The sequence below is a fragment of the Stegodyphus dumicola genome, chromosome 11 (assembly GCF_044657685.1).
Source record: "Stegodyphus dumicola isolate Sdum_Otavi_A_Nest chromosome 11, ASM4465768v1".
NCBI lineage: Eukaryota > Metazoa > Arthropoda > Arachnida > Araneae > Eresidae > Stegodyphus > Stegodyphus dumicola.
In genome coordinates this window covers 122,627,328-122,653,489 of record NC_140778.1, presented here as the reverse complement: position 1 = coordinate 122,653,489, position 26,162 = coordinate 122,627,328, and the positions used below count along the sequence as shown (strand labels likewise).

At 34.0% G+C, this 26,162-nt stretch overlaps 1 protein-coding gene across 5 annotated transcripts in view; it reads right to left on the bottom strand.

Moving 5' to 3' along the window:
* Positions 1 to 257: 257 nt before the first annotated feature.
* Positions 258 to 26,162, bottom strand: part of LOC118192197 (carcinine transporter-like) — a 59,404-nt gene continuing 33,499 nt past the window's right edge. For all 5 annotated transcript variants that reach the window (XM_035363104.2, XM_035363105.2, XM_035363106.2 and 2 more), the window contains exons 4-11: positions 25,696 to 25,850; positions 17,575 to 17,743; positions 16,779 to 16,911; positions 12,260 to 12,372; positions 8,962 to 9,176; positions 7,963 to 8,144; positions 4,195 to 4,358; positions 258 to 1,823 (exon numbers count right to left, since the gene is read on the bottom strand). In XM_035363104.2, coding sequence (XP_035218995.2) covers positions 1,634 to 1,823; positions 4,195 to 4,358; positions 7,963 to 8,144; positions 8,962 to 9,176; positions 12,260 to 12,372; positions 16,779 to 16,911; positions 17,575 to 17,743; positions 25,696 to 25,850 — 1,321 coding nt within the window. In that variant the 3' untranslated portion in view covers positions 258 to 1,633. The remainder of the gene's footprint in view (positions 1,824 to 4,194; positions 4,359 to 7,962; positions 8,145 to 8,961; positions 9,177 to 12,259; positions 12,373 to 16,778; positions 16,912 to 17,574; positions 17,744 to 25,695; positions 25,851 to 26,162) is intronic.

Genomic DNA, 26,162 nt, shown 5'->3' with positions numbered 1-26,162 from the left:
ACAGTAAGTTCTAGACTTAAAATTGTAATGAATTTTGTAAGGGAAACGCTCGATTTGCTGCAAAGAAGTGAACTGTTTACTTCACCGATGTTGGACACACATATTTAATATACACACATGACATAAAATATTTTAGTAATTTTGCTATTTAACTTATAATAATTTTACAATTACCAAATATTTTAAAATAATGTATCTGAAAATAAGTGGAGATAAGACAATACAGACAAAGAAAAAATGAAAACGTTTCGATGCAATTTTTTATAATAAAAACGTTCATTTTATTTTAAAAATTAAAGTTAGTGACCTGAAACTGCAATAGTAGATTACAGTACAATTGAAAGAAAGAGTCAGTTTCACTCACGTGTGTGTCGGATTTGCTCACTATTTAGGGGATCCCACAAAATTTTCGTAAATATTATGGACACCAAAAAAATTAAGAAATTCTGATTTAGGTTTTGTTCCAATCTAGTTTAAGAAACCATAACTATTTCATAAAGATCTTTGCTTTAACAACAACGGGAACCAAGAGTCCGAGTGTGTCACAAATGCGTGCTATTTGAAATAGTACATCACTTTTGGTGAAGTTAACATTAGCGCTTATACTTACTTTATATGTAAAGGAATCGCTTAAGCAATTACAAAACATTCCTAGCATTTTAACTGTTATTTTTTTCAGAAGTTCAATCAATCGCGAACTGTTGCAGTTCAATGGTTTGGTGCCTTGTTACTGCACCACTTATGCAAAGTCATTCATTCCCTTTGGAGAACCTGCTTCAATTCTGATTTAAGTTTTCCTAACACGTTGAATTCTGAAGACCCAGAAAGGCAATTTACCATGTAAAGATCTTGAAGGACTGTTCTTGAATCTAAAGAAAAGTCTTTTCTCTCATCTAAGGCAAGCTGTAAAACTTCAGTGGCTAAGCATGGGGCGGACGCAGTTCCATACGTTACAGTTCGTAACTGATAAATCTTAATGATTGCGAATTTGCTATCTTTTCATAAAATGTTTTAAGCTCAGTTTGCGAAGGATTAACTTCAATCATTCTGAACATCTGTGTGATGTCAGCAGTAAAGGCGAAAACGCGTTTTCTAAATTTAATTAGAATCGGGAAGAGGTCTTCTTGAAGCACTCCTCCTCTGCACAATAAATTATTTAAGGAATACCCGTTGGACGTTTCTGAACTCGCTTAGCTTAACTTACACTTTTAAACTATTGATAATTCTACAACTATGGCATGTAGATTAATTAAAGGCATATAAATCTTAATCGAAGCATAAGAACAACATAATTCAATCACTTTAAAGGAAAAAATACATAAATTACCAAAATACAGGATTAAAAAAACGTAGCAGTTGAAGGTTGCTTAAATTACAGTGAATTTCTAATTTGAGTTTATAAATAAATATAGAAGAATTTGAAAATAAAAAGAATGAAAATCATGAAATCAGATCAAATATTATAGATTTAAGCAGTTTACATATGAAATTTACATTTCACCAAAATTTCAGAAATATCACTATTTCTAATGTGGGCGGCATTGTTGTCTCTAAATTTAGATTTAAATACGTGTGTAGTCAAAATACTTCATAAATTGTTCAATTTGATAAAATTTGGCATTTATGCTGGTTGTCATATAAAATTCGTTGTAGGAGAAATGGCTGTAACTGATGAGGTTGAATTTCGCTTTATTAATAAGTCGGGTGGATCTTTCACTGGCATATGCGCCGAGAAATATTTGGTTGAACTGGACAGATCATCTACTGATAACCTGGCTGGAGTCCAGGTAGATCTCTCGGCTTCTGGCTCTGGTTCGCAGCTCCTGTAAAATAATTTTTATAAATAAGAAGATTGTCTTATTTTTCACTTTTTAATTGAATTTGAATTGGAAAGCAACATGATATCAACCTTATGTTATTTTGCAAAGACAATAAAAGAATCGTAAATTTAGGATTCTCTCTACATGCATAGTAATTATTCACCCTACCGTAACTATGGTCATTTTGCCTTGTTCTCACACTATTTTTTCAGTCATCAGATGATTTGCAAGAGCCAAAATATACACATTCGCTTAATTTTGCGGTAGATTATAGGGTGCGGCAGAAAAAGTTAGATGATTTTTATATGCAAAATGTTTGTTGGTGAATCACGTATACTGCAGAAACGGTTACGTTTTTAGAAAGTACATACCAAAGCGAAATGTATCGTTTGCTATTTCTTGATATCAATGTTAATGAAGTGTCCACCATTGAGTTCCAAACACACTTCTGCACGTTGCCGCACAAAGCCTATCGTTCTTCTCCTTATGTCCGGTGAGGTTTGGTGGATTTTATGTCGGAATAGAGTCACGCAAGTCATCCGAGACTGCAGGTCGTTTATGTACACTTTTGGCTTTAAATATCCCCACAAAAAGAAATCGCACGTTGACAGATCTGGTAAGCGTGCTGGCCACGCAACATCGCCATTATGAGAAATAATTCTGGAAATATTTTTCGAACTATGGTCATGGTTGCACTGATTGTGTGCGATGTGGCTCCATCTCGTTGAAGCCAAACCTGTTTAAGACGGCATCTTCTGAGTTGAGGTTAGAAAATTTACCAGCACGGACATATACCGGGTGGAGGTAACATTCACAATGTGTTCACTTTCATTTTGAAGAAACGTATGGCACAATAATTGCATTCTAACATACAATTACACTACAAAGTTACTTTTGGACTATAAAGAGGCACCTAATGAGTCAAACTTAGGTTTCTAGTTAACTCAGTAACGACAATTAACACATCCATTGATGTGGCAGTGTGCATTCTCACGTGATTTATAAATGCAGTCATTTTGGATCCTCTTACATTACTCCTATCAACCTGAAACAGAACTGAAAACGTGCGTTATAATTTTGAAGAAGCAACAGGTGAACAAGCTGCAGTTTTTATGGATGGAAGTTTAAGTCCTGGTGTATTATCCTTCGCACACATCTGGCTGACATCCTAGTGATATGGTATGGTGATGCATAGAACGCCTGGTATTTTGTAGCATAGCTTCTCGCTCCTTCTTTACGTTTGCTTGTGTGCGCGCAGAACGTTCGCGACACAACGTTCTGTGCGTAAACAAGAAAAGACGCTCAACAGCAACTGTTGAAAAGACACTCAACAGCAACTGTTGAAAAGACGCTCAACAGCAAACGTGCGGTGTTCATGAGACCAGTGCTCTACGGCTAATGACAGCGAGAGCAAGTAATTTCACGTCACTGCACATGCGCGTTGTTCCAAAGACTATCTTTACATATCTACTAAAAAATTTGAACTTCTCAATAAAATAAAGCAGGAAACAACACGCTAGCTACAGAGACATATCTGTTCCGCCATGTTTAAATCGTCTTACTTTTTCTGCTGCACTTTTTCCATGCCTCTATTTCATGGGAGTCAGTTTACACTACAATAGCTCCATCGATGTCGATATACTTAATCTTTAATATTTGCGACTTGACATTTTCATTATACTGCATTATATAATTGAAAACTTAAATTATGATACGTCTTTTAATAAATAGTCAGATAATTTAATGATTTCACACATGTGTAGTTTGTTACACGTACATTTTATGGTGTAAAATAATTTAAAGCTTGGTTTTAAATTTAACAGATTAAAAAAATCTGAAATCTTTCAGATTTTATATTGAGCCCAAACTGACGTTTTATCCATTTACAGACACATACACGATTCGAGAGTATTTGAGCTAATGCCACATTGGACTAAAAGTATTTTAAAACAGCAAATTTTAGAATTTCAAAAATGTTTTATTCCCTACAGTGTCGCCACTGTTCGCTTTGAAATCGCTGAGTTTGTTAATAAAAAATTCATAAAAGTTTTACAAAATATGAAACAGACATTGAAACAAATTCCAAATTCGTGGCTTCATTTCCAAATTTAGCATTCAATTAGTTTATTATTTTTTTATTTTGAGTTAAAATCCATGTGGCCCGAGAAAAGAGCAATCTGTGATCTTAGTTTGAGATAATAAAGAGTGAATTAAACCCTTCTCTGGACGCTTTCATTTACACGCTTGGACTCAGCGATAACTCGCTACGTAGTTCATCTAGGTTTCTATGAAGTCAAGCATAGACAAAGTAGTTGGAGACATTACAAAGCATTAATTACAACTGCGGAATTTAACCATTAAAAAATTAACTTACGCAGAGCATGAAAAAAACTTGAAATCTTTTTCGAAATTCTCCGCATCTGCCACAGTTTGTGGAAGATTCTTGTTTAATGTCTCCGGTAGGAAAGATGCACATACACCAGAAGCCATGCTTATCATTGCAAAAATCAGAAATGGTATGTATGTTCCATATTTAGCCTCAAAAGAAAAAGAGAACATGCATTGCATTATAAAATGACATATAATTAATATAATTAAATTAGAAACATAGGAAATTATTTAGAGCATGATAAAACGTATGCAATTTCTTTGATTCTGAGGCTTGACATAAGCGCCTAAAAATGTAATACATTTTCGAATCGCGAGTTTTTTCTTATGAATATTTCTTTGCGTCAGACATGGCAGCCATTACATTTCCATAACTGTCGATGTTTGTTATGGAATAGTGAAGATAAGAATTTATCACGCTCTAATATTGATTAATATAAAAGTAATCGAAAGCACGCGCACACACAAGCACTAAAGGTTCTTATATGGAATCATTCAGAAGGAAACAATAAACAGTATGCTTACTGATAAACCGGGACGCTGCACGTAAATCAAGATTAAATATTTGCTAAACGCATTTTAGACTTTTATTTCATTCACTGATTTTCTTAGAATAAAAGTTTCTTTTCCTGCTGGGAGTATAAATTATGGCATGGGTCCTAAAATTCAATAACATTTTAGAGTCAAAGGAACATGGTATATTATGATTGATTATTACATATGTTATTTTGTCATCGTCTGTTATTTGTTATTCAGATGCTTTTGATGGAATAATTAAGGGCAATTATACCGGACTACATTCAGCTGTGTGTCTGGTAGTATACAGCATACAATTTCCCTCAAAGTCCTTTCGAGTACGAATTTTTTTAAGATCATTTGCATTACTTTTTCTGCCACATCTCTTAATTCTGATAAACTTTTGAATTAATAAAATATTTTCTCGTGGGATAAGTTTCGCTAAGTGACAACAAAGAAATAAATTAAATACCTTTATAGGGAAATCAGGTAGTTATAAACATAAGTCATTATACTGCTTTGTTTGCATAACTTTCTCATATATGAAATATATAAGTTACACAATGTACACTGCGAAAAAAAAGGGGGGCGGACAGTTCTATATCTCTCGTTATACTAGACCGATTGACGAAATTCAAATTGCATTTTCCATATCTCGAAAGCGCGACTTAAGATATATATTAGATTTATATATAGCTTTGTTCTAATAGGTATTTTGACACAAAATTGGACGTTTTCTGAAATAACATACCAATTTCTTTCCATATTTCGATTCTACGACTCAAGTTATGTCTAGATATTAAATTTTGCAAAATTTGATGCGAAATTTACGGAGAAATTCAAAAATTTATCTTGGCGCAATTTTTTCAGTTTGCGCCAAGAATAGTTCACTTGGCGAACTTCTTAATATATTGCAACCAATTTTTCCTTTCCCTTCCATTACGCCGGAACGGAAAAAAGGCACCTCCTTCCTACCTTTCTACATTATGCATAAGGGGAAAAAAAAAAAAAATGGTTCCTACTTTTTAAATAATTTTAGCAAAGTGTTAAAACACATTTGATTTTTTATCGCTTTCAATAAATATGCCAAATTTCAAAACGCGCCATTATACACTGACTACCAATAAGTATTTGGACATCTATGCAGTGACGATATCTGCGGTCCTAAGATACGTCACGGACTCCGCCGGTATATATCGTGCAGGAAACAACATCGGCTTTAGTCGCATGCAAGATGCCTCGCAGTTCGGAGCTCTCTGATTTCGAGACGGGTATAATTATCGGGTATCACAAATGTGGCCGATCCTTAAGAGACATATCTAGCTATCTGAAGTACTCAAAATCGACAGTGGCCTATGTGATTAAGAAGTGGAAGGTGAGCGGTGATTGTCGGAATGTGCCCCGAGTCGGCAGACCAACGAAACTGGGAGATAGAGACCGACGAGTGCTGTCCAGAGAAATTCGGAAGAACCGCACTCAACCGATGGCCCTCATCCGCGAGGAGTTTCAACAGGCATCCGGAAGTATTGTTTCAATGAATACCATCCGTAAGGAAGCACATTTGCTTGGTTTTCATGATCGTGCTGTTGCCCATAAGCCTTTGATCACAAAGTCCAACCGCTCTGCTCGGTTAATGTGGTGTAAAGCACATCGAAATTGGACCGTAGATCAGTGGAAACGGGTTCTTTGGAGTGACGAATCAAGGTTCACCCTTCACCGTTCGGATGGCAGGGTCTGGGTCTGGCGTCTACCTGGAGAACGTCTCCTTCCAGAATGCATTGTGCCAACAGTCAACTTCAGCGGAGGTGGAATTATGGTCTGGGGGTGTGTCTCCTGGTATGGGCTGGGACCCTTGGTCCCCATTCATGGTAAGCTCAACTCCGATGCCTACTGCACTATTTTGGATGACAATATGCTTCCTACGTTGTGGCAGTTTTACGGGTTGGACCCCTGTTACTTTCAGGACGACAATGCCAATTGTCATGTTTCGACGTTAACCAAGGCTTGGTATGGTGCCAATGAAGTTCATCAAATGGACTAGCCTGCCCAGAGTCCAGACCTGAACACTATCGAGAACCTCTGGGACGAGTTGCATCGCCGAATTCAGGGGTGCACCATCCGTGCAAAATCGGTGAAGGAACTTCTATGTCTTCTCCAAGCCTAGTGGAAGAAAATACCACTAGCTGTCATACAAAGACTTGTGGAAAGTATGCCCTGGAGGGTCCACGCTGTAATTACCTCTCGTGAAGGCTCTACCAACTATTGATTTTGAATAAAGTTAGTTTTTCTTTTCTATCACAGGTGTCCAAATACTTCTTGGTAGTCAGTGTATAAATTCACGTATATCTTCGAAAATATTGAATACAAAACTGTAATTTTACGTCTACTTTAAGATGATGATAGAAATTTTATAGATTCTAATTCAAAATGTTTTTTCAAAAATTTATTTAAAAATAAAAAATTTAAAAATAAACAGTAAAAATATCGTTGAATTTCATTTGGAATGAACTTGAATTTCGAAATGTGAAAGGAAGAATCAAATAAGTTTAATAAAAAAAAAGAGAAATTAATAAATATATAATAAATTAACAACGAGGAGCTAAAATTTTTTAGAGCTGATTTTTTAAAAATTACTCGGGCGATTTTTACAAAACTTGGGAGTTTGGCGTCGTTTGAATCGTAGAACGGAAACATTGTGTGCTGGTCTGTGTGATTATGGCAAAACCTCGAGGGCTATCTGCCTAAGGGGAGGGATGCCTTCGTGGAGGACTTTCTAAGAGGAACTGGCTCGTATATACGTTACACATGGAGAAAACCACGAAAACGCCCATGCAGCCAGACCATTCCCGGGATTCGAACCTCGGACCGAACTACCAGTGTTCAGCGGCTTTACCGCTCGGCCGCTGGTGGGCCATGGAAACATGGAAAATATGGGTATGTTATTTCAGAAGAAGTCTGATTTTGTGTCAAAATACCTGTATTAGAACAATGCTATATATAAATCTAATGCATATCCTAAGTCGCGGTTTCGAGACATGAAAAACGCAAGTTGAATTTCGTCAATCGGTCTAGCTGCTAGACTCTAGCAGAACGGGAGATATCGAACTGTCGAACCCATTTTTTCATTTTCGCGTAGTGTACCTTTTAACAATTTGTGAAGGTAATGCATGAAAATGGATCATTTTAGATCAACTATGCATCATTAAGCAAAAAAAAAGTATAGTTCTAGAGTTCTTACCAGGTAGACTATGTAGGGCACAATAAGTGCTGAACCGACGCCGATAGTGCAGCTCATACCCATACCAACCGCTCTAAGTGGTGTGGGAAACAACTCGGGGCCTTGTTGATACAGAGCCAGGAAAGCGCCACTGGTGCTAGCTTTGGCAATTAAAGAAGCAACAACTCCAACAATTTCATATTCTGTGGAAGATAAAAAGGATTTGTTTTTTCAAGGTAAATAGTTATTTCATTTATATGTTGAACTTGGACCTATAGGAGGTCTTTTTCTATGGCTTTTCTATTAATACTTATAAAAAGTAGAGTCCTTCTAATTGATATACATTTTTACAGCATTTTATGAAAGGTTAAAAAACGTGAAATAGGCTATTTTTTGACATCTCTTTAAATACCGTGGCCGTGATGAATTTTTGAGCTCCTCATTCGAAGATAACCAACCCCTTCTGCGCCCAGAATTAAGAATGGCCAATGTTCACCAGAAACCATGTTTCACCTGTTTGGAGGATACTTAAAGTGTCGCTCCATCGCATTCAATTTAATACCCTTAGCTCGTTCTTACAGTTCTTGCTTGTTGCAGTACTTACCTTATTCTTACAGCTGATTAATACCTTAACCAACTGATGTTTAACAATGACAACATTTATAAAATTAATTGCTGAGTTCGAATGTAACAGCTATGGTAAACTATATGGTATATAAGGCGATGGTAGGAACATCCTGTTGTATTTATGAAGTAATGATACAGACATTTTGCGCTTATGCTGCTAATTGATAACATTTGCAAGTGCACAGAAACTTATTTAGATAAAAAAATTGCATATGGACAGGGTTTTATCTAGGCTTAGAAGATACTAAAATGTTGAACTTTAATTTGAACCTTTTATGAATTATATTTTAGCTTTGGAAGCCTAAACACTTCCAAAACTAAAATAAAATAAATATGCGGTAAAAAAATAAAATATGAAATTTAGGATCAAATACTTCTTTATTGACTAATTACCTGAAATGAAAACAACTGGAAGGAGACAAGCCAAAGACGACAGTGCAAACGCACATACGGAGCAGCATCTTCTGCCAATACGTTCCATGAAAAGCCACGTGCAAATATGTGCAGGTACTTCTATTAAGGATACGAGGAAGAAATTCAAGAACTCGTTGCCCGCCAGATTTTTCACATTTATCTGGAGACCATAATAAGGTATAGAGTCGCCCATCCTGTGCGAAGAAAATGGAGAATATTACAGTTGTAAATGGCAAAATAAAGTACACCGTTAGAAAATACTGGCATTTAGATGTTTTAATGTTTAGAACATAATTATTATTGTTTCAAACAATTAGTACTCTTAGTTAGTTTTTTCCAGTTGATGACACAATGTAACCTTTTGACAGACTTAAAAATAAGCAGTTTATTTAGGTCAAATACGGCTAAATTCTTTGTGTGTGAGTGTAATTAATATGCCATATTAAAGTGTGATTCTTCTGTGTTTCTTCATAACTTGAAATGTAACTAGAACTGAAAGCAAGTTTTGAATCATAATTTAAATTGCAATCGTTCTACGAAGAATTTGTCTAAGAATAAACCCAAAAATATAAAAAATCTGTAAAATATCGAAAAGAATACATTATTATGAAACAATCCGATTCTTATAAAAGCCAAAGAACCAGACAGTTTCGGCACTCTTTCCCTCGAAATAAATTTTAAAATATTAGATTATTATTTCAAGCAATTAACACATTTAGTTGGATTTTCCGAATTGTTTCACATGTCACAGTGATACCATCTAAAAAAACCCACGCAGTTCCAAATAATTTCAGTCTTCTTTGAAAGCGATCGCCTTAGAGAATATGATTATCAGTGATATTTCACAATAACGTCTTTTTATGTGCTCAGAAATACTCTTTACCTTTAGAGGCACTCACTTTGGCATATTTAGAAATAACTGCTTGAGATGATTGTTAGATTGCTACTCAATTAATTCAAGCTGCAAATCTGACCTCACTGCTTCACAATTTATGGTAAAAATAACCAATTCTGTTTGAATGGTACTGAAATCTTGAAATCTGCGTTCGAACTCAAAATGCAGTTTTTTCAAGCCATCTTCATAATTCTTAAGCTTCTCTTAAGCTTGAATTTAACCTCGGGAAATGAGATAAGTTGTTCTTAGCTATAGGTGCCCAGCAAACAGATTAAGTTTTAGTTTAAAAGCTTCGAGATGAACCCATATTTCGTCGATAACTTGATTTTCCCCATGCATCTTGACATTCAAGTTGATCATATGACAAATAAATCTGTGAAAAATGCAAAGTCTGAAAGAAATTCTGTATCTTCTAACATTTCGCACTCCACAGAACACTCTTTATCATGGAAGAACGACACAGTGTTGTCTTTCAGCTGCCAAACTGGCTCGAAAACACATCTTGCACTAAGCCACCTTACTTTCGTGTAATACAGTACATCAGAGTATTCAGATTGAGCGGAGTGAAGAAAATCTCGAAATTGCCTGTGAGTAAGCCACGAGATGGAATAGTATTTACAAACTTCACTACTGCATCAAGCACGGTTTTCATATTTAATGCAGATTTACACAGAACATTTTGATGAATAACGCAATGTAGAATAACATTGTTCTCGGGATAGTTTTGATTAGAGTCTAAGAAATCCAGATTTTTTTTCTTATCATATTTAGTGCCCCATTGGTCATATTACATATATTTGTTATAGGCACTTTCAAAGTTAAAAGCCCTTCCTGAAATTCGTGAAAGTAGTTCCCTTTAAATAACGCATGCACACCAGTACCTCGGTAATTTCAAAGTTCTCATCAACACCTCTTATAAATATCATGAAGCAAAATTTAAACTGGCCAACCTGTGACTGTAATTGTGATGTCAAACTTTTATCGATGTCTTCGATTCTAGAAGTCACTGTTTTCCGAGATAAGCTAACAGTCTCAAAATTATTTTTCTTGTCTGGACTAAAACATCACAAACTTGGAGCATGCATTCTTTAACGAACTCCCCATCATGAGAGCTTTATTATTTTTAGCAATATTGTATGCTACAGTGTAACTTGTATGTGTAGCTTCTTGAAAAAAATTTGACGGCCTGATAATTCACGAATAACCCAAAGAAGCACTAACTACGCTATAATTTTAATAATTTCACCACTATTCACAATGATGCTCTATGTCCGCAATCTTTCCATATGCAATCAATAATATTATTAGAACTCGCGCCAAAAGAAGAAGCCGCTGGCTGGAGCTTAAAATGCGTGACATGGTGAGGTCTAATTCACCTATATTGGATTCCTATATGTCTATTCCAACGCTTGTTGGCGTCAATGTACAGTTATAACTAACAAAGAACTTCCGCTTTTACCGATTGGAAGCTGTCTATGCTTGTTATTTCCGTCGATTCATGTTTTGTAGAACAAAAATAGAGAAAGTAAAAAGATCATCAGTCATTTGAAAAAAGGGAAGAAAAAAATAATATTCAAACAAAGTAGAAAAGGAGATGGATATATAATATATAAATATATATTTCTTTTAATTTGTTTTGTACCGGCAAATTAAAATTCTATCCGCAGGTCGGATAGAACTTTCCGGCGGGCCGGAGTCGGCCCTCGGGCCGTAGTTTGCCCATCTCTGAGTTATCCGGTAACTATCGCATGAGCAGTTCCAACAATCAGTATGCAACATTAGTGATTTTCTATATGGTTACATATCGTCTATTTCAAATGAGTTCATTAACTTTTTTGATCTAATGTCACCTGTGATGCACTTAGGTGCATCATATCAGTTATTGCCAACCATCTTAAAAACATGGATATCATAATAGCATACACGCCTACTGCTTTTAAAATTTCATTTATTTAACCACACAATAAATGACAATTTTCTTCATAAAACACCAGCTCTTAAGCAATCCGATCACACATGAAAATCTGCATGTTGCTATCTCTCGAGTTTTGACAATTCAGTGTGTCGCATAAAATATTAAAGATGAGAGAATAATGAAAATTACCCTTTCTGTCAATGCACAACATTACAATGACTTATCAATCCTCACAACTCAGGCATATTTATACCTTTGTTTGAGACCGCCATGGGAAGACTTAAAAGCCTTTTTTTTTATTTATGGACACTTAATTTCTCGAGTTTAAAAATTTTTTGGACCTTGAAATAAATGGCGAATAGTTGAAACAATAAACACTGAACCAACGGATGCTGAAATAAAATAGTGCATGATATATCGCGTTAAACCGCATCTTAAAAGTGAAAATATTCTGCAAAAGATCTCACCAGCACAAGGTAACCAAAATGAATCTTTTTCGAAGAGTCGGGTACCTAAAAAAATCCAGTGGCGAATGCTTGTCCTCTCCAAGTTTTTGCTTTTGGATCTTCTCCCCAAATTCCTAGATAAATAATATAAATTAGAAAAGATTTTTTTAAATATATATCTATTGCATTTATCGACAACGAAGCTCCTGTTTTGTTACTGCAAGAAATCTTTAAAGAAATTTCTAATTTTTACATAAGATTAACAAAAGATGTGTATATTGTTGACAAGCAGTTTTAAGTCAGCTTCCTTCGAAAGATTTTTTTAACATTTCATAATGTGAAAAATACGGTTTGCATCTTAATTAATTTATTTATTTATCACCACTGAGCAGGCTTCTGATCTAAGGTGTATCTTAAGGTGTCTTAAGTAATTATTCCCTGATAGTCGTGCATGATAATTAGTAATAAATATACTACTTTGATAATTTGGACAACTAGATGATCCTTTAAATACCTTCGCATCGCAGCTGGATAAGAGTTATTTAGATTTGGATACTAAGATTTTTCGTTAGATTGTTTGCATTTTCTAGCGTAAGGGTGGTCAAAAGAGCCTAATAAAACGAATTTATCACTGTAATTGCTTTTCCATTTATAATTTAAAGAGACTGCTATATTATAAAAGTTTACCTTTTAGAACCCTGTGGTAGAATTCTTCTTATTTTGAAACAATTTCACTATATAATGTTTCTAAATCTGGAAGAAAAGCCATTTATTGTAAGAAAATTTTAGAAAATTAACAAGTTGTGATAAATTGAGGTAAATTTACAGTAAAGTTTCAGGCACTGGATCTTAGGTTTTTGAGGTATTTTTTGAGGTACGATTTTGAGGTAACTTTTTAAGATTTTAAAATTTATTCCTTTTTTCTTAAGATGACCCCACATTTCTATCTTCCCTGAATCTTTTTATTTAAAAGCAAGCTTCGAACCAACTAAATAAAAATAAGTTATTTTATAGGAACTTATTTTTATTCCAGAAATAACCGTAAATAAACCCAGTTATTCAGCTCTTGTGCAGATGAAGTATGGATCAACATCATAAATACCTGAAACCATGCGTCTCAGTCAGTGGCAAATTTTATACCCCCACCTAAAAATATTAGTAACATGTTACATTTCGTTTTTAAACATCCTTGCTTAGTCTTCCACATGCTGCTTCAGTGCGTCCTTACGCGTTAGCTCTGCTGTTTTACAATAGACTAAGTCATTATTTGCGTCGCCATCGACACTCAGTTAGAAGACTGTGGAGCGTTTGTTATTGCGAAATAACAGCAGTAAGAGCTCTAGTTCCAACTAAAAGAAACTACATAAGAATTACTTTAAAGTCGAAAGCATGGTGTTTCCTAGGCTAGTTTAGTTTACTCTGCAATACCTTAGCCTACACTAGCTTGAATTAACTTCATTACGTTAGCCTACACTAGCTTGAATTAACTTCATTACGTTAGCCTACACTAGCTTGAATTAACTTCATTACGTTAGCCTACACTAGCTTGAATTAACTTCATTACGTTAGCCTACACTAGCTTGAAAGGGGACTCATACACCTTAAAACCCATAAGATGTTCGAATAGGTGACTGTTGCAAGAATTGAGATAACTTATTTATTTTAAAAGTAATTACTGCCAACTTTTAACAGCTGATTACATAATATAGCTGCTCTCTGAAATAGTAATCAGAAAGTTTGTGTTGCCACAAATATTTTTATAATTTAATCCGCTTTGTGACAACATTTTTCGTCATCTTTCCAACTTGCGCACACAGTTTAAAACATTCCGTTTCATAATTTAATTCCATATTTAATATATAGCTTTTATAATATTTGGAAACTACTGTGAACCTAAAATTCTAAAAGTTTCATGTTAAATTTTTATTTTATTTGGTATTGAATTTATAAAATGTATTTTATTAAAAAAATTTGTAAATTTTTCGTCCATAAAATTTTTCAGTATTACAATATTCATTAGATTGTTGGTTTGGTTCAGTTAGAAAATAGTGCCCACATAAAGAATTCCATAAAATTTCAAATATGTACCATTAGCCATTTTTAAAATATCATGCGCACAAGGTGGAAACATGGCAAAATATTTTGTCACAAAGAGGATTAAATTACAAAACTATTTGTGGCAACGCAAACTTTCTGGTTACTAGTTTCCAAAGCAGCTATGTTATGTAGTCAGCTGTAAAAGGTTGGAAGTAATTGCTTTTAAAATAAATAAAATATCCAATTCTTGCAACAGTCACATATTCGAAGATCATGAGGGGTTTAAGGTGTACGAGTCCCCTTAACTTCATTACGTTAGTTCTAACGATAAATTTTAATGTTGGCAAACTGTAGACCTAATACGATGAAACTTCGGCTATTTAAAAAATGAATTAATGCTGAGGTTTCTTTCAATTCAGATGGATAATTTATAACATGAACGGGTACAGGATAAGTGGGCAGGACCCTAGAATTTAACCGCTGTTAGTATACAGGAGTAGGTGCCTGTGCACTAAGTGTGCACTTCCATCCCAGTTTTGATGAACAAGATCCCGAAGCACGGTCTGAGGGTGTGTTACTTCTTTTCCCTTACCACCAAACCTCCTGAGAGAACTTTCGGCTCACTGATATATTGTAAGTGTCTCTTGCCTCAAAGACGCTAAAAAACATTCACGCCTTCTCTGGAATTCGAATTCAGGCCTATTGGCATGGCAGCCAGCGATGCCAACCACTACACCAAGATGATGGATACTTTGTAATACAGCATTCTTTTAATATTTCTTTATAAATTCCAAAGTTAGCAATCATAATTTCTTTTTAAAATATATGTATAATTTCTTGTAAGTAATTTGGCGCTCTTCTAATTTCTTCCCTGAGGCAATTGTTTCACCTGCCTCAGCCTTGTCTCGACTCAGTAGAAAGTATTAACTTACTGGTAAAAAAAGTCTCCCACTTCATGAAAAGTTTCGGCAGAAACAGCAAGGCAACTGTTTCACCTGCCTCAGCCTTGTCCCGTCTCAGTAGAAAGTATTAACTTACTAGTAAAAAAACTCTTCCACTTCATGAAAAGCTTCGGCAGTAAACAGTAAGGCAATTGTTTCAGCTGCCTCAGCCTTGTCCCGGCTCAGTAGAAAGTATTAACTTACTAGTAAAAAAACTCTTCCACTTCATGAAAAGCTTCGGCAGTAAACAGCAAGGCAATTGTTTCACCTGCCTCAGCCTTGTCCCGTCTCAGTAGAAAGTATTAACTTACTGGTAAAAAAACTCTCCCACTTCATGAAAAGCTTCGGCAGTAAACAGCAAGGCAATTGTTTCACCTGCCTCAGCCTTGTCCCGGCTCAGTAGAAAGTATTAACTTACTGGTAAAAAAACTCTCCCATTTCAAGAAAAGCTTCGGCAGTAAACAGCAATAAATTAATTGCAATTGATGGTGAAAATTCAGATTCTATTCCTCTGCACAATATATATTCCCACGCACAATATATCTAAAATTTATTATCATTAATAGGTATTAGAATTTTATAAATGTAATCTTCAAGACTAAAGAAAAGGAAAAAAGTGAGAAGGTATTTCTAAATAAACAGGTACATTTCAGATTCCAGAAAAGATTATTCTAAAGCAGACCGCAACGATAAATATTCAAACTATTCTCGCCTTTTTGGCATGCCTGCGTGGTGTAGTGGTCTGCACGCTGAGAGCGTAATTGAAAGTTGAATTGAGTTTAATTCAATTCAATTTAATTGAATTGAATTAAATTTCAATTGAAAGTAATTGAAAGTCCGTGGTTCGATTCCCGGCGAAGGTGTTGCTAATTTTTCATCTTTCCTGTTTCCAAAAAAAGTACCTAATGTCTCCACAGTGGCGCCCGAACTAAAAGGGTGTTGGATGATGATTCTCCTCACCCAGAATTCGGCGATTGGGTCTCCTGAAAATCCCAGTCGCCCTTTAAAAGGAGGAGTATATAAGGTATTTCTCCCGCCTTCTTGGCATGCCTTCGTGGTGTGGTGGTCTGCCCGCTCAGCGCGTAATTGAGGTCTGGCGAAAGGTGTTGCATATTTTTCACCTTGCCTGCTTTCAAAAAATAGCTAATGTCTCTACAAGTATTCGAAAACATACTTTTCTCATTGACTGTTACGAAACCTGATTGAAGTCTCAAATCGGCTACTGAAAGGTTTAATTATATTAAATGTAGTTTTCATGGTATGATGATGTTCCTGTTTACTAATTAGGCTATTAAAATGTTTTTCTAGTGTAAAGAATTTAACTTTTGCGTACTTTTAGTGAAAATTTAAAAAATAATCATAAAAGTTTGATCTTGAAAATTTGCTTTATTTAAATTATTTCATAAATTTTAACCAGGGTTGACTTAATGGTATTTATTTCTGACATCATTCTGAAATATCCTGCTTAAAATTTTCCGCAAGCAATAATATATTTATGTATTAAACAAGATTAAGAATTTTACGATTTTATGTTTTACAACATTGCACATGATTTTACAAACCTGGATTTCCTGGAAAAGTTCGTTTCCTTCATGAGCACTTTTTCCATTTATTTTGCTTATTTTTTTCATAACTTCTGTTGCTTCTGCATATTTTTCTTGTGATATCAACCAGCTCGGAGATTCCGGTATTACTCTAAGCAGAAGAGATTTTTAAATTTACGTATAATTATGATGACAGAATAATATTTCCAAAGCCTTTGAGAAGAGGAAGAAATGATAAAATTTTCCATAATCTTTCTTACATTAATCTGTGCTATATACATATATATAGTATGCATAAAAACATGCATTATATTATCTTCAAATGTTACAATACTAGGCCAGATCAACAAACATATAGTATACAGTACAGTATAAATACAGTAAAAAAATGTAATAAAACACATATATGTATATACATATATGTGTTTTATTACATTTTTTATAATATATATAAATAATGAAAATTAAATTCATGGTTTTAGTTGGAGTGCACGACAATGTTTAAAATTTAATAAACAATGCTATACCCCCATTTTTTAAATACACGTATAAAAATATATCATTGTAAATGCTACAAATATTACTGTAAATTTTTGTAAATATTTAAATGTATTTGATTGCAATGTTGTTTGTGTATTGTTGCAGTATTGGTTATTGTTTTATGCATTTAATTGTTTAATTTTTTGTAGTTAGGTTAATAATAGTAGGATGCATTTTTTTCAACTAAATTTGTGGCGACATATTTTATATATAAGTGCTTATTTCATGTACCAGTGTGTTCATAAAGAAGTATATTTTCATAAGAACTACTTACTTCCAGAGCAGGAGAAGTGATGCCGCTGTAACGGATACGACTATGCTTAGGTAGATCCAGTTCCGCGTTACCCACGCTATTAGCGACAGTAAGCAAAGACCTCCAGTCCAGGATGTTGTTGCAATTCCGTTTATTCGAGCCCTCATACTAGGATCCACTAGCTCTAGGGCTAGAAAAGTAAACAAACAAATAAAACTCATCACCTGATCTTTTAGCCTGTTTTCGTACAATGACTAAATATAATAAATAATGTTACGAGTTTTGTCCATAGATAGGCAGAAGATTTTAGTGCAATTATATCTAAAATTGTTGTAGTTTTTTGGTTTAAAGTAAAATAAAAAAATCTGATGTATACACCACATGACCTCCTTGTACGGAATATTAAATTATACGCATTTTTTCTTGCATTTCATTTAAACTTGTTGGGATTGAATTAAATCTACTTCGCCGACAGCGCATAAACCACAATAGAATAAATGCATTCTTTAAAATTCACTCTATTTGTTTACCATAGCGACACTCTGGCGCTAGGTTCACTTAACAGTATTATATTTCGTTCATATTATAACTCAGAATGCACAAAATTGATATCATTTAAAGAATTATCTAATCGTTGCCACATGTTCTATTCAAATACTGTAATAAAGCTAGAACGATGCATAAAAGAAATTAAGCAAACAAAACAAAAAAGAAACAGTTTTTCACAGACGATTGAGTACTTCTCATTCAACTAATTCAGTTCTCACTTCGCGACAAGGCAAAAATACATAAAAAGTCAAAATATCTGTATTAAAAATTACGAAGTAAATCTTAAACACTTATTTCCACGAAAAAATTTCAGAAAGGATTAAGCATGATTTAATTCGCAATAATAAATGAAAGCGTTATCTTTGTTGTTGCGAAGCTAAGTTTCTCTAGATTGGCAACAAATCCACTATTCTGCTATTTCAAATGTAAACAAGCAATGGTCGCCATAAAAAAAATATTAGGCTTAGCGGCACTTAAACAACTTTAAAATTGTTGATAATTCTAAAAATATTACATACAGATTTACTAAAGGCATAAAAACCTTAACCGGAAGATAAGAACAACATAATTAAATCGTTTTAAAGCAAAAAATGTACAATTTACAAACATAAAAGAGTAAAGAAACTGAGATCACCGAGCCGGGTAACAGAGTGGACATATATAAATATATTTATATACGTTTGGTGCGGCCGATTGCAACCAAAATACGAGGTGCACATCTACATATTATAGTAGTCCTATATACAAAATTTCAACATTCTGAGGCTACTGGTTTTTGAGTTATGCGAGATACGTACGTACGTACGTACAGATGCCACGAAAAATTTGCTTCAGAATTCATTTTAAAGCAGTTTTATAATTTTTTTGAAGGAAAAGAGTAATTTATTCTGTCCTTATGTACAGATATCACGCAAAAACATCGTTAAATTGCATTCGGTAGCGGTCAAAATGGATATTTTAGTTGAAACATGCTGCCTGAAACTTTTCGCGATTGCAATACTTCATTTTTACTTTACAAGGAAGTAAAAATATAGAGAGACAAGCTTTGCCGGAAGAAAAAAAGAATACAGCGATTGTTCATTTAACATTGAATAAATGAGTATCTCGGTAATTTGGCGAGATATCGCCAAAGCTGGCAATATCTCGCCAAATTATTTTGACATTTGAATTTATTATCTACTATTATTATAATTATTTATTATAATTATTTGATATTTATATATTATTGATATTTTATTTTATTTTATATATTATTGATATTTTATTTTATTTTATATATTATTGATATATAAATATTATTTAATATTTTGATATTTATTATAATTATTTGATATTTGAATTTATTATCTCGCCAATTTGGTGACTAATTTTTGCCCTCTAATTAGATCAGATTTCCAAAAGTCGTTAAGCTTGGCGACCTTTTGGTCGAGTTCCTGTTTCACCGTAATTGGCACTGTAATTCAATAAATGTAATGGATCACTATATAATCTGTAAGCGTATCTGATGCTCCTATACCTTCCAGTAATTTCGAGAAGTACTAGAAATATCTCGGCTACCGGATAAAAACTAAATTAGACCGGAAAGAATATCAGTTCTGTGTTGCTGTTGTTGTGGTTGTCAGTTCAGCGTGAGTTCATAATGCATATATATCTCCGGGTTAGCTTCGCTCTTTAGATACGCTTTGCATTGCGTTCAGTTTGACGTTCTTAGTAATGAGACATAACCCCTCGGTCAACTTCGGGGGGGGGATTTTTGGTACTCTTAGTCTGGGTTATCATTCACACCGTCAATGGTGAGGGCTACGTATTCACCGAAGAAGCGTAGTACACAGTTATACATTGACCATACCACTTGGAAAAATAAGTGCGAAAATCAGCGTTAAAGTCGTAAAGACGTACGAAGATGGGAACAGTTAAAATGGCTTAGTAATTTGAAGTGTAACTACTGATTGTACTATGTGATTCTGTGAGCACTTGTACGAGTATTTCTGTGGAAAACTCGAGAATGTTGAAGTGTTTTCTTTTGATAAAATAAATGTTATCAACCTATCATCGGGCCTGTGCGCATTCAATCTATTAACGTGAATGTACGTAACAATAATTAGAATATGCTGCCAAGCAATGATTTGTCATTAAACCGCGAACTGAATCATATAATGGTATTGTTACAAAAGTTAATGATCTGAACTTTGTATCCTTAATGCTTAAGAAAATGCATAGTTTTAGGTGCACTTAGGGAATGAGGTCGTCATTTATGAATGCACTGAAGCCATGTAATTAGGGGTCATGTTGAATTTATCAATTTTTATGGCTTTTAACAGAGAAGAAAAAATTTTATGATTTTCTTATTTACTTATTTTTTTATCATTACATACATACGGAATTTTCTTACGTTTTATTTCGACAATAGAGTACTTTATGTAGTGTATTTTATGCACTTCTAAAGGTTTTTCAAAACAAAATGATTTACATTTAAGATTCATGTATACTGCGGTAAAGGCAGATTTCGAGTAAGATTATAGTTACTCATCTGGGATTGGCTTTGGCTCAGATCAATAGTTTTCATTCTATGCTACGTGATGCATTTAAGGATTTCAAATGCACTTCTTAAGGATTTACGTAATCGAAAGAAATTAAGCGTAATTGAATGAAACTAAGAAAGAAAAAGCAGAATCAAACTAAGAAAACCAGAAATTACATTTTGATTTGTCAAATAAATTACCACTTCTTCTAGCAGACATTCTTGATCATTCTGCTTCTCATTATATTTTATTTTATGAATGTCTTAATTTAGGCCTACTGTCGAACATAATGCATAGTAATCATAATACAGTTACACAAATTTAAATCAGAATTGTCGTTTATAATGAGTAACTGGAATTTCAAGTAACAAATAATGAAACAATATGTATTTAATTGAGTGTAATAATCGAAAAGAAGGATATGAGTTTATTTCGTAGATCTGATTGTTGATCCAATTTTATAAAATCTGTTGCAAATAAAATAAATACAGTTTCAGTGACTGACCTTTTTGAGAAATTTGATGGTCAAGTTTGATAGTATCACTTGTATTATCATATAATTTTGCGTATTCCCCCCCCATTTTTTATTAATTTTACTGTTCGAAAATCGAGAGGGGAAAATTAGGAGAATAACGTAACTTCCGAAGGGCGGGTTACGGTAAAAAAATAACAAATGAAAAGTGGTCATGGATAAACTACAGCTAACTATCACAATATTGTTGCGTGCGAACGGGTTTGTAATAGATTGAATGCACAAGTCCGATAAAAAGTGAATAAAATTTATCCTTATCACAAGCAATATAACAAAACGCTGGATTTTTTCTCAAAGATATTTCGTACAATTTCGTTGTATCACGCAATATAATCAATAGCAATTTCTGTTTTTTCGAGATTTCTGGAAAGCAAAAGAGTAGAATTACGGTTACAGCTAACACAGTAGTCAATTACATTTATTCAATTTAAATATAAATTATGAGATATGTATTTATTAAATATTAAATGTGGGTACTCCTGTATTTTTATGTTTCCGGCGTAGCTTTCTTTTAAAATATGTCTCGTGCTGCATTGCACGGGGATATAAAACAAGTTTAGTTATAGTTCTACTAAAAGTAGCTAACTAAATACAAAATTCGTAACAATATTATTTTTTTTTTAAGAAACCTAATTTCTAATGAGAATGCATAGTAATATTAACATTATAATATCTAATAAGATATCTTCCTTTTTACATCTCGAACATTCTTATATTGTCTTGGGCTACAACTTAGGCCTCAAATCATCTATAAATTATTAGAGAAGTTGAATTTCCAGCTGATTCATCGAATTGGTAGACTGAATGTCAGTTCGTGTTTCCTTCGCTCTGATTGGCGGTTCTTGTATTACGTTGACGTAAGTTTCAACAGTTGGAAGGCAAAGGTTCAGTGTGACCTTCGCAAGTAGTTTGCTAGAGATTGTCTTTGCTAGTAAGACGAAAATTATCATTACAGAGAATACATTTTCAATATTAGGTGAGCTGGCTCTCTGAGCGTATTAAAGAAGGGTAGAATTATGCAAATATGTTTAAAACTTGGCGATAAAAAGTTGGGGAGGGGGGAGAGATAAGCAATGGTCAAAATACCCGATGAAATACGCTAATTGTACTTGAGAATAAATTGAAGTAAATAAATTGAGCTATTATCAATAAATAATTGTTTATAAAATATAATTTCATTACACGGACATTGTATAATCCTTTAGATACCTCTTTACCTTACGTTCTCTTATTATATCTCTTATCCATTCTTCCCTCCAGTCCTCTAACAGTAGTTCTAAGCATCATTAACTCGTATGATATAGAGTAGGTCTAAGGATTCCGCAGTAGAAATTGATTCATAAAAGGGCTCCACGATTCAAACTGATTGGGAATTATTGTATTAAATGTTTCAGCAAATCCTACTTATTACACCTTTTTCATCTGCATTCTCAGTGACGTTTGTTTTTCACATGGATATTTTTACTCCTCAACTTCTTGTGATAAACTAAAACTGAAAGTATATTCCGTGCAAATACAAGCAACTACACATAATTTCATTACAAAATCATCTTTAAAACATACACTATTTTAAGACACAATAACACGCCGAATAAATACTAAATCAGAAGTCAAACAACAAAAATCAGCGTTATATTTTCAAAATTTTCACAGGACTAGTTTTGATGATGTTTCGGTAAAACCATCGAAACTAGTTTTCGAAACTAGTTCGGTTTAACCGAAACACCATCAAAACTAGTCCTGTAAAAATTTTGAAAATATAACGCTGATTTTTGTTGTTTGACTTCTGAATTAATACACTATTTTATCAAAACTTAAAAAATCAGCATTAGTTCCCTGCCCTTGTTCTTTCTGCAGTAGCATCTACGAGGCAAATTTCTCACCAAAACAAGCTTGAATATAACAAAGAGTACAATAAAGTAAATCTAAACCTGGGAAAAATGGCTGAAAGCTCAATGTTGTGATTCTGATTCATATGTTTTACAGACGAATTCAAATTGCTTGTCCCTTCCATCGGAGGAGCATGCGAAGCATCTCATTTGTCATTCTTCTTCTATTATTTTCTTGCGGCAATGTTAGTGTAATAAACCATACTAGTGTAACAGTTTTTCCAATAAACGGGTTAAACGTTTGAGAGAGGGAAGTAAACGCTTCGCATGATCATTTATATAGTTTAATTAACCTACGACAATTCTTTGTTACTTTGATAAGAAAATTATTTCAACAACAGGGATATCTTAGTTCATTAACCGAAGTGTTTTATTACAGCATCTAGCTCATATGGTTTAGGAAGCGGGATATTCCATTAAGCTCGTTCAACAGTGTAGGCTTTACTTCCTCTATTCCTTTCTGCATGCCTTCGTGGTACACTCGGCGCGTATTCGAGAGGTCCAGGTTCGTGTCCCGGGGAGGTCACTTCTAATTTTTCATGAGGCTAATATCAAAAAAGAATCTAATATCTCTACAGTGGCACCCGAACTCAAAAGATGGTGGGTGACGATTCTTCACCACCAAGATTTGGCGACTGGGTCCCGTAATCCCCAGTCGCCCTTTAAAAGGGGGAGTATATAAGGTATTTTCTCCCTCCTTTCTGCATGCCTTCGTGGTGTAACGGTAGCACACTCGGCGTGTATTCGAGAGGTCCTGGTTCGAGTCCCGGCGAGGGAATTGCTCGTTTTTCATGTCTCCTGATTCAAAATAACCTAATGACTCTGCCACTAAGATTCTCAGTAATCGCTTAATTGGTCATTGCTTCAACTCGTGAGGACTTAAATTTCTTTCAATCAAACAGTTTCTTAAATTCTTTCTTAAAAAATCTGATGTGTTACACCACATGACTTCCTTGTACGGAATATTAAATTATACGTATTTTTTCTTGCATTTCATTTAAACTTATTCGATTGAATTAAACCTACTTCGCCGAACACCGCATAAACCACAATAGAATAAATGCATTCTTTAAAATTCACTTTGTTTACCATAGCGACACTCTGGTGCTAGGTTCACTTAACAGTATTATATTTCGTTCATATTATAACTCAGAATGCACAAAATTTATATCATTTAAAGAATTATCTAATCGTTGCCACATGTTCTATTCAAATACTATACTAAAGCTAGAACGATGTATAAAAGAAATTAAGCAAACAAAAACAAAAAAGAAACAGTTTTCACAGACGATTGAGTATTTCTCACTCAATTAATTCAGTTTTCACTTTGCGACAAGGCAAAAAAAATACATAAAAACTCAAAATATCTGTATTAAAAATTACGAAGTAAATCTTAAACGCTTATTTCCTCGAAAAAATTCCAGAAAGGATTAAGTATGGTTTAAATAATAAATGAAGGCGTTATCTTTGTTTTTGCGAAGCTAAGTTTCTCTAGATTGGCAACGAATCCGCTATCTTGCTGTTTCAAATGTAAACAAGGGCAATGGCCGCCATCAAAAACATTATTAGGCTTGGCGGCACTTAAACAATTTTAAAATTGTTGATAATTCTAAAAATATCGCATATAGATTTACTAAAGGCATAAAAACCTTAACCGGAAGATAAGAACAACATAATTCAATCATTTTTAAAGCAAAAAATGTACAATTTACAAACATATAAGAGTCAAGAAACTGAGATCACTGAGTCGAGTAAAAGAGTGGATATATATATATAAATATATTTATATACGTTTGGTGCTGCTTATTGCAACCAAAATACGAGGTGCACATCTACGTATTATAGCAGTCCTATATACAAAATTTCAACGTTCTCAGGCTACTCGTTTTTGAGTTATGCGAGATACGTACGTACGTACGTAGGTATGTACATACGTTCGTACAGACGCCACGAAAAATTCTCTTCAGAATTAATTTTAAAGCAGTTTTATAATATTTTTTCAGGAAAAGAGTGTTTTATTCTGTTCTTAAGTACAGATATCACGGAACTACATCGTTAAATTGCATTGGAAAGAGGTCAAAATGGTATATTTTCGTTGAAATATGCTGCCTGAAACTTATAGCGATTACAATACTTCATTTTTACTTCGTACAAGGAAGTAAAAAATGCTTACCAGTTTACATCAAAGAAAATGCTAGATTTGTAAAAACTTAATCATTGAACAAGGTGAGCAATGAAATAGGCTAAGAAAAATATCTAACCATAGATTTAATATTAGGCAAGGAAGTAAGCTTAGATGTACCTAATCCAAAATTTTAAATAGCATGTTTCTCTCCCATTTATACTCAAAAATAAACTTTGAAAAACATTAAAAGACTGTGGGGGAAGGGTAGAAGCCAGCACTAAGACATCCTCCTGTACCACTCACTGTTGCAATTTATGTACGCATGTTTCTCACCTCGTACATGCAATTCCAAACAGTGGGCTGCATTTTAAATGAGATATTATGTATAGTTATGTACTTTGCACTATTCCTATCAGGTGCTTAGTTTACTGTTAATACATAAACATTTTTAAAGAAAAACGTTTCCGGAAGATTTTTAATGCAAAATATTTTTTTCGTTGACAGAAACTAGTTAATGCAACTTACTTATGATGTAAATACCCGCATATATGGTCGTCATAGCAGTACCGTTGATAACTCGTAGTACTAAGAACAATGAAAAGTACGGGCTGAGTACAGATCCGACTTCCGTGACACTGACCAAGAAGGCCACAAAGAAAAAAGTAGGTTTTCTGCCACATCTGGAAAGGATAAATAATAATCTTTGACAAAACTTCATTACTAAAGGAAGGATGATCCAGAAAGCCAGCTGTAAATATTTAAAAAATATAAAGAAGTCGGAGAATGGATATCATAGGTTGTGCTTTGAGTAGAAATGATGAGTTTTGCATGAAAGGAATTAAAAGGATGAATAGGTTTTGAACAGCAGGTAAAGCTTTCACTTATAAAGGGCAATACACGTCATCCGACAGCCAAGAATAACACTGAAAATGGAAATGCTTCTTTTGTGGCATACATCCTAAACAATTATTTTTATGATATTTACGGATATC